Raw genomic sequence first — 9970 nt, 5'->3', positions numbered from 1 at the left:
AATGACAGAGTGAGTTGGTTATATGAAAAAAAAAAGTGCCGCATATCTAGTGTTTGTGATGTAGCTGAAAGCCTGTGAGAATGTGCTAGTTCTATAGTTTTGGTTCTGTCATTTATTATGTGAATATTCAAAAACTTGAAATCAGTTATGTCAGAAGAGCTTGTTAAATCAGTAATGTAATGCACAATACATCATAATTGTGTAGATGGACTGTAGATGTTAATGTAGGTGCAATACAAGGGACTAGAATCAATCGATCAAGCTATATATAATAACAAACCTATGATTTATTACATAGTCTGAATGATTACATTAATATACTAAATAATGAAACTACACACCAAAATGAAACAAGCCTTAAAGAGAATTAATTTTCTTTAAAAAATAAATTAAACATTAAAATGTGTAAGTAAATGACATATGCTCAAGTGTTCAGTATGTATGTATGCCACTTGTCCATACAAACATACAAGGCTTTTTAGTGGTCACAGGGTCTGGTCATTGTGCCTCTGTGTTGATGTCACACCTATACCCACTTGTGAAGACTATGGAAAATCCCAGTTGTTCTTTGTTTTTTGTTGTTGTTGTTTTTTGCAGATCTGTAATGTATAGGTGCTGTATAAAAAGCAATATAATATATAGATCACAGTGTAAGTCATAGCACATCCATTTTGCATGAGCTTAACCCCCCACATTCCTTAGAGACTATAGTATCAAATCTATAACCTTCGCACTTACATAATAAACACTGCCTTTAGTTCCACTGTCCTAGCCAGGCGATACCTGTCATTGTCATCAGTGAATCAAAGACTGACTGTAAACTTTGATCATTGTATGTATCGAGCGTCTTTGGTTCTAGTAATGCTGCTCCTGAGCTGTGCCTCAGTATCCAGCACTGCCTGCTGTGTGATGAACACAAACACAATGTATATTTTATATGGAACATGCGACTTTGATTGTGCTGAAAGATAAATCTTTCGTATCCACACACACACACAGTCAATCATACATGCGATACCAAAAGCCATGCAAAATGATTTCTGTTCATTTTCACGTAGGTAGCCTATTTGATTGTCACCATCAGTAACAAATGATTGATGTCAATATGTTGAATGTCCTTGTCAGAACTATATAAATCAACAAGACAATGACTTTTATAGATTATATTAAGATATGTACAGTCTAAAACGATTAAAAAAAAAAATCATCACGTTCAAATTGCCGCTTACACATAACTGGGGGTGAACGGTTTGTACCAGAGTCTTCTTGTTTACTGTAGGTTTTGTATTTGTTTGAAAAGTGTGTATTACAAGATGAATAAATCTATATGCTGAACCAAGGAAGACTTGTGCTTTTCTTGGCAAAAAAAAAAAGTGCAGCACTGCCACCTGTAGGCAGATTATGGTCACCGTGTTCAATAGTTTCAACGCTGTCACATCTGTAAGAATTTAAAAGGATTTTCAACTCAGTTTGCAGGTGACGTATTGATTCACCACATGGGTTCATATTGGAGTTTTTCTCAATCACTTTGGCTCATTATTATCTAAACTGTGCAACTGTCACAACGTTATTCCACGTCTGAAAAATGGAGTAACTCTCCCAAAACATTTCATTTATGCTTCAAAAACCTAGTAATTGTGTGAGTAAATTAGCCAAAATGAATTTTTTTTATGTCATCATATGAGCCGTACTGGTCAACCCTGGAAATGTTTGCCACTTTTGTCACACGGCACTTTTTACATAGATTTCAACAACAGGCAAAAATTTACTAGAAAAGATCAATACCGTAATACACAGAAGAAAAAAAAAAGCCCATTTTTATGTATACAGTACTTTTTTTGTAGCAAATTGATTCATGTATACAGAAAACATTCCATGTCATAGATATTTATGGAATATACATGTACGTCTAAAAGATTTTGAGAACTGAATGGATCATTTCGCATGTGATGGCTCACGTGATTGTTTATTAGTTGTGAAGAGTTTGACAATTTCAGCTATTTTACAAATAGCAAGAAATTGTACTTACTCTTGCAATTTGCTTAAATTGATAAGAAATTCAGATCTGAAGATCTGAAAAAATTCAAATTCAAGAATTGAGCTCAAGTGATTAAGGAAAAACTATAAAACCTTTGAACGGTGAAAGAATAAACATTCTTACAACATGATTAAATGGTTGCATCACTTTTTATTGACAAACTGATACATCAGTTTTACCTTGATTTCTAACACTTCTTGTAAACTTAACAAGAGCACAGTCATGCTCTTAACAAATTAAGGGGGAGTGGCATTAACAGGAGAAGCTGATGAATGTTCCAGCAAACAAAGATTATAGTGGCTACCACTCGTCAGTCCAGATGGTTCAAATGGTTTCTAGTGACATGTGCGAGTACACTGGATATCTAAGGTGGTCAAGGCAGGACTGGCGGTTACACAGTTAGAAGGAGGCTGCTGGGATGCTGGTGGAGATGGCCACCTCTTAGAGCAAGAACCAGATGCAGCACAGAGCCACCCTGGATCTTGTAATCCGCTGCCGTTTTCTCATCATTCCTGAGGTGGAAAAGATGGAGGGTTTAGAATAATGATAAAGAAATGTACCGGAGCAAGATGAGCGTGTGAGTAAAATGCCTTACATCTGTTTTCCACTGTAGATGAGTCTCTGTTGCTGGGGTGGGATTCCCTCTTTCTCCTCCACTCTCTCTTTTATTCTCTCCACCTGAACAGGATGGACACATCAAATCAAATGGTCGTTTACAATTTAAACTATAAATGACTGCGTGTTAACACACAGCTAAGCGTTCATCGTTCAAGTATTTTATACTGTACCTTGTCTGTGGGCTCGATGTCAATCTCGATTTCTTTGCCAGTGAGCGTCTTTAAAAACAATGCATACGATTAGTCATTTATTTAGGCATTAGATTTCCTTCTGATTGGTCTGATGCAATTTTTAATAAATGACCGTTTGTCGGATTCACAACGCCTTTCTATATTTAATGAAATAATTCAATTAGCTACTAGCGAACTGGACAATTACTGTGCTGAAAAAAATGCAATATTCTTCGTTAAATTCTTACCTTGACTTTGATTAGCATTGTGGCTTCTCTTGTTCTAGAAATTCATGCAGGAAAAAATGGATACAAATATAACGTTAATTAACTGACAGTAGATGAAGTTCAGATTTCTACAATCAGTTATTCCCACAATTTCTCCACCACCGTACTCGAAGTTCCTGTGTTACTAAAAAATAATTCCTACCACTCTAGTGTATGTACGAACAGTTCCGAGGCGCTATGATGAGAATAAAGGCATTCGATGCCAGAAGACGATTTAGAATTTATAAAATTATCTAATTGTTTTAGATTTTATTACTTAAATGTAGCTTATTTACATTTATCACATAGCTTACTGAACTAACACTAAATAACACACTATTTTAGTTGAATCTTAACTGCGTATCCGGAAAATTTTATAAAGTGTGCGACATTTATTGCGACAGTAAGCTGCGAAGCAAACGTTTTTTTGTAGTTTTTCGCGGAAGGGTTGAACTTGAATTCATGCGGGAGTCGTCAGCACAGAGACTACATGCGCTGACAGCCGTAAATATCCGTCCTCCTAACATAACCGCCTCCAACCCGGAAGTAGGTTTCATTCTCTCATTTATAACGTTACTACAAGAGGTGCACGTCTCCAATTATAGGTAGGATAATCATTTATTTGGTAAATAAAGCATATGAATTAGGACGCATTTATATTTGTTTGTAATAAACAGCAAAACATAGTGTCAAGGTGACATAGAAGTTATGCTATTATGGCCTAGGACTGGTTGTCTGACAGTTAGACAAGACGTGCAGAACACATAACCAGATGTGATACATTTAAGGGTCATTTAATTATATTAGTTTATGATGCATTGGTTAACTCTCCTGTCTCAAATGGAATAACTATTTGGTATTACAAAGAGTTTGAAGATAAGATATTTATATAAAAAAGGATATTTCCTGTCTCACAGTGCATCACCCTCCCCCTTCCCTTCTCAACCCCTGCAACTCCCATAACTGTAGTGGGAATGTTTTTCTTTCTCTTCTCTTGTTGTTACAGACAGTGAGATACAGTTTCAAGGCCATCCTCTTCAGCAGCCATGCCACGAATTGAAAATGATATCAAGCTCGACTTCAAGGACGTGCTGCTTCGACCCAAAAGAAGCACTCTCAAATCTCGCAGTGAGGTTAGTCATTCTTGACACATTTTCATTTGCATTAAAGGATACATATTGAGTATTAGGTTTAGTCTGACCTCAGTTTATTTAAAGTTTTATTGCAATCACACATGCAGTGCAAATGGGTTCTCTGTCATTACTTTTTTTCCACACTCTCTTCTGTTTCAGGTGGATCTCATGCGCAGTTTTACTTTCAGAAACTCGAAGGGCAGTTATCGTGGGATTCCCATCATCGCCGCCAACATGGACACCGTGGGGACTTTTGAAATGGCTTTAGCCTTACATCAAGTATGAATGAACTCTTAGAATCTTCACACAGCTGAACAGCCTAAACAAATACTTTCATAATGTCAAAAATGTTAAAGAACAGAAAAATGATCACAAACGCAATCTCACTGGTCTATATTTTATGTCAGCATGACTTGATGTGGAGTCCAGTGGTCAAAATAGAGCAATTATGTGACCAAGTGGACAATTTTTTTTCATGTATCCTGCACCTAGTTTTAAGCATGAAAAACAGATGTTTAAAATGAATTATTAGATTTCTAAGAGGACAAAGAATTTTTTTGTGAAGAGTTGATAGCTATAATTTAGGTTTTTATTATTTGTATACCCTTTTGTCCATTTAACAGACAGCAGGTGTTTATATATTATATACATTATATATTAATAGTTGAAATCATTCTTTTTTTCTTTCTTTTTTTGTTGCAGTTTACTCTCTTTACAGCCATACATAAGCATTACTCTGTGGATGACTGGAAGGAGTTTGCTGCCAAGCACCCAGAATGCTTACAGGTGAGCGGCATCTTTGCTAGATTTTATCTAGATTGTTGATATTTAGATGATCTGGCTCAGACACACTTCCTCTTTCTTTCTGTCTCCAGAGTGTAGCCGTCAGCACAGGGACGAGTGAGGGGGATTTTGAGAGATTGGGGGCCATTATGGGTGCTGTACCTCAAATTCAGTACATATGTGTGGACGTAGCCAACGGCTACTCCGAACACTTTGTCAACTTTGTGAAAGACGTGAGGCAGATGTTCGCTACGCACACGATCATGGTCGGTTACCTTTCAACGTCAACATTTAAACATTTTGTTTGCATTATCTCATTAGCAATCATCTTAATATTTTGAAATCCATTTGTGTTTTGTAGGCTGGCAATGTGGTCACAGGAGAGATGGTTGAAGAGCTGATTCTTGCTGGTGCTGACATCATCAAAGTGGGCATTGGACCAGGTGACATCATCAGTCAATTATTGACAAAGTTTCAGATGGTGTTCCAATTCACATTACACCATTTACACAAATATTTTCACGTGTGTAGGTTCTGTGTGCACCACTCGTAAGAAGACCGGCGTGGGTTATCCTCAGCTGAGTGCAGTCATTGAGTGCGCTGACGCTGCACACGGCCTGAGTGGACACATCATATCTGTGAGACTCTTGTGTTTGAGAGCAAACTTCTTTCAGTAGAAATGAATAGTAACAGTCCCACCATTCTACTTGCATGCTTTGTGTAAAAAGAGTCTTTGATCATGTATATGTGGGACTCATCTGTTTTTGTCTTTCTGTAGGATGGAGGATGTACCTGCCCAGGTGACGTCTCCAAGGCATTTGGTGAGTCTTGGGCTTTAACACAGATCAGATATTGTTGCACATATTGAAATTTTTGTATCTCTTCTGGGCCACTTCCAAATGTGGTTTTAAATCAGATACATATCCAATATCTGGACATCTGACTTAAGTCTAAAAGCATATATCCGATTCCCCATGGAATTCCAAGCCACCACAAGGCAAGAGAAGCACATTTTCCCACAGAGATAAGCCGACGTGTCACACAAAAACTAACAGCATTTTTTTATTGAGGCAGAGACTTTATATTTAGGCAAGATATTGTGTACACAATGAAACATTCAGGAGCACAGACACTTGTTTAACACTTTATTTTGATGGTCCCTTCTGAACATTCTGTTGACAGTAAGTAACGTTGCAACTACATGTCAACTAACTCTCATTAGATCATTAGTAGACTGTCTGCTTAATATCTGCTAACTCTTTATTGTGATGGTCCTCCAACAGAAATTCTACTGACTATAAGTAGCTTTGCAAGTACATGTCAACTTTTTCTAACCCTACCAGTCTACTAATACTGTACTGACACTCTGAGAGTAAGTAGACATGTTGGTGCAATGTTACTTATAGTCAACAGAATGATTTAAATTGACCATCATAGTAATAAAGCTAACACTATATAGAGACGCAAGTAATTCACACGCAAAATCTCTTTCTCGACTTCATTCAAATAAATGTAATCTACATCATTTCACTTCAGAATTCTAAATCTAAATGACCCGTTGATAAAATAACTAACAAAGAATAGTGTTAATTTTAATCCGTTCATGCAAATTTTGTGCTGCAAACATCTATGACAGCTTTATCTTATCCATGCTGGCTAGTAATCATGGTATAAGCAGGATAATCACATCAGGTCAAGTCACCTTTATTTCTATAGTACTTTTTACAGTATGCAGATTGTTTCAAAGCAACTTCACAGTATTAAACAGTAAATAACAGTATAAATGTTTCAAAGTTCTTCAATTATGAAACGAATACAACATAAGCTGTAAGCAGCTCAAAAAAGACAGTAGTATCATTATTCAGCTCAATTTTGTTCACTGTTGATTCAGTTTAGTTCAATAACAATGTGAATGTTACAAATTTATTAGTTATAGAGAACTCAATTAAACTATAAATACACATTTCTGGTGTGCATTAAAATAATTTGTATATACGACCATTCAAAACTAGTGGAATACTTCTAGTTTGAACATTGGACTCGGACATTCCTTGTTGCCTTACTACCTGTGAAGGCCACATTTTCAGCTGTTGGTGAAGTGGTGGAAATTCATCTGTTAAATAAATTCAGGTCTCTCAGTGGTAAAAATCAAACAAGATTTATTTGTCTGTGAACGTGATCTAGGACAGTCTCTCTTACTACCAAAGTGTATTTCAGAGAGCTACAAAATTGAGCTCTAAAATATAGAGTATTTATTCAGCACAATCATACATATTCATTTATCATTGAACAAAGACATCAAAAATGTATTTCATAAGCAAATGAACAGATTAATTAACAGATTTTTTTACCACACCCATTTCATCTTTGTCCACCTTGGTCTTTCTCAACATCCCATAATATGCTACCTTATGCAGTAAAGGTTTTGTAATTGGAAACATTTGATCTGACTCCATTGAGGTCCATTTTCCCAGGCCTACTGACCTTGACTACAGAAAGAAGTATTTTTCAGTACTTCTTTTTTCACAGTATATGGCTATAGAATGAAACATGTGAGAGAGAGAGACAGAAAACAACATACAATAAGTTTTCACACAATTTCAAAATAAAATTGCCATTGAAAATAAAAAAACTATATATAAAAACAAAAGCTAAAACCTAAACATAAAGAACATATACTGTGAATGATAAAAAAATATCCTTCCTTTCTACACATCCTCCCTTCAGGGACAAACTGCAGACTGTTTTCAGAACTGAGTGCTAATTTCAAAAGCAAAAACAAAATGTATCTTTCACAAAGTTATGCAAGGTAATCTCTGTACCTCATGCTAAATGAACTAATTTAATTGTGTATAAGCAATGGTATTTACTGAATACACATAGGAAAATAATATTTCTCTTCCAGTTTCAACCGGTGTCATTTCAGGCCTGTGTTTGTTTGGCTAAACTGTGTCACAGGGGCGGGGGCTGACTTTGTGATGCTGGGAGGAATGCTTGCTGGCCATTCTGAGAGTGGGGGCGAAACCATAGAGAAGAACGGCACAAAGTACAAACTGTTCTATGGCATGAGCTCAGACACGGCCATGAAGAGGCATGCAGGAGGTGTAGCAGAGTATAGGTAAGCACATGCTGGAGCTTGTTGATTAATTTATCTAGTGGTTTGTACATTGCGGTACATTCATGTTACTTGGTAAATAATGATCATGCAAAAAAACAAGCCTGAGTATGAAAGCGAAGGGCCAGTTTGATTTAAAACCATGTATTCTGGTTTAAAAAGATTTTCAAACCATCTACACAACTCTTGAGTTGATTAAGATTGGCTGTCATTATTGTGTTTTCAGGGCATCGGAGGGTAAAACGGTTGAAGTGCCTTACAAAGGGCCTGTGGAGGTGACGGTGAGAGATGTGCTGGGTGGAGTTCGTTCCACCTGCACGTACGTGGGTGCTGCTAAGCTGAAAGAGCTGAGTCGTCGTACCACCTTCATTAGGGTCACCCAACAACTCAACACAGTGTTTGGTAATGATAATTAAGCCGGTTCTAAGGTTTAACCAGGTCCATATTGGGCCAAAGTATGCCAAATCCATGCAAAGGTCATTTTATTCTCTCCACAGTCATGCACACATATGCTTGTTCTCTCTCTCACACACAGACACATACACACAATGACACTTACATTGTCATTTAGTGTTTAATGTGTATTTTTGGGTTCACACGTCAGCTTTTGAATTCACCAGATGCTGTATTGGCCACAACATGGCCTTTCATTTTTTTGATTAATCAGTCTTTGGAAACTTCTAAGTTTGAATTAGAAGTTTAGAATTTTTGAAGTATTCAAGGACACTGTAATGATAGTGTATGTTTTGTGCAGTTTTAGTGTTTTAGGTCATAATCTGAAATCTTGAGTTCATTTTCAGGTAATTTGTCTAAACAACCTTAGACAAGATACTCTATTAGAGCCTTATATTTTATCCAAATAATTTAGACTTTGTGAATCTAACTGTCTATGCCTAATGTCTTATAATTCTGATTTGATATTCTATTCTCCCTGGACCAACTCAAATCCTTTAATAGATTATTACAGTATTAGCGGTCTGTTGTACAATATGTTAAAGACATCCGTTATGTATACAATTCTATTATATAGCATATATTTGAAGACCAAAGCAAGGGTATTTTTTTTTACCCTTTTAACAGTTTCTCCTGTGTTTGTATGTTGCAAATACAGTGGTATTACACAATCTTTTGAAGTCTTAATCAGTTTTTGTCATAGTATTGGCATGATTTTATGCATTTTAGCCTGGTTTGATCGTTAGATATACTACAGACTCAAATATTTTCTACTTAACACTTAATTGAGCTAAATTATTTAATTTTTGTCTTTTTGTTTTACTGTTTATGCTATTGATATTCCATTACATTTAGCGTTCTCATTGATTATGATTAAATTTGCCTATGGAGCAGATTAGAATGAATGTGAAAGAATTGAAACCCATTTCCCCACTTAACTAGAGCTAGATGGTCCCAGTTGGCTGATAAGTGGACGGTTTAATTTAATCCATATTGATATTGATCTTTTTTTCTTACATATTTCACTTAAAATAACTCCAGATCAAATTATTTCAGATGTTCAGGAGTTAACATTCCTGTATTGTATTATGAAAATAAATAAATTGGATAATCATGACTTGCTATGTGTGTTCTTTGCTTTGTAGGTACAGTATGTTAAATATCTTGAGCATAAGAAAATATTTGTTTACAATTTGAATACAAATAATTGTGTTTGTGTCTGTAAAGCCCTTGATCTGTTTTTCAAGCGGAATGTAAACATGCTGCCGCCCTTCTTTTATTACATTTAAAACCTACAAGTAGTAGTTCATGCAGAAGATATTACATACAGATTATTTAAAAGATGTCCCTGTGATTTACTCTCACAGTGTGCATCTTACTGAGAACATCAGTCA

The 9970-nt window shown here is 36.0% G+C and overlaps 2 protein-coding genes across 3 annotated transcripts; one reads left to right on the top strand and one right to left on the bottom strand.

Annotated features, from left to right (window-relative positions):
* Nucleotides 1-2168: 2168 nt before the first annotated feature.
* On the bottom strand, nt 2169-3450 carry nedd8 (NEDD8 ubiquitin like modifier). Its single transcript, XM_084403436.1, has 4 exons — nt 3075-3450; nt 2827-2874; nt 2634-2716; nt 2169-2550 (listed from the first exon to the last, which is right to left on the bottom strand). Exons 1-4 carry the CDS (start codon nt 3090-3092, stop codon nt 2430-2432), a joined length of 270 nt encoding a protein of 89 aa, XP_084259562.1. The 5' UTR covers nt 3093-3450; the 3' UTR covers nt 2169-2429.
* Nucleotides 3451-3605: 155 nt separating this feature from the next.
* gmpr2 (guanosine monophosphate reductase 2) lies at nt 3606-9690 on the top strand. 2 transcript variants are annotated; one of them, XM_084403420.1, is made up of 10 exons: nt 3606-3697; nt 4099-4225; nt 4385-4504; nt 4928-5011; nt 5101-5274; nt 5370-5451; nt 5540-5646; nt 5787-5829; nt 7967-8126; nt 8350-9690. In XM_084403420.1, the coding sequence occupies exons 2-10, from the start codon at nt 4139-4141 to the stop codon at nt 8537-8539; spliced, it is 1047 nt and encodes a 348-aa protein (XP_084259546.1). In that variant the 5' UTR covers nt 3606-3697; nt 4099-4138; the 3' UTR covers nt 8540-9690. The 2 variants fall into 2 exon arrangements, with proteins under 2 accessions (XP_084259546.1, XP_084259547.1); XM_084403421.1 differs by lacking the exon at nt 3606-3697 and having other exon boundaries at nt 4077-4225.
* The last annotated feature ends 280 nt before the right edge of the window (nt 9691-9970 follow it).

This window comes from Rutilus rutilus (genome assembly GCF_951802725.1).
Source record: "Rutilus rutilus genome assembly, chromosome: 3".
Taxonomy (NCBI): Eukaryota; Metazoa; Chordata; class Actinopteri; order Cypriniformes; family Leuciscidae; genus Rutilus; species Rutilus rutilus.
This window is presented reverse-complemented; position numbering and strand designations above follow the sequence as displayed.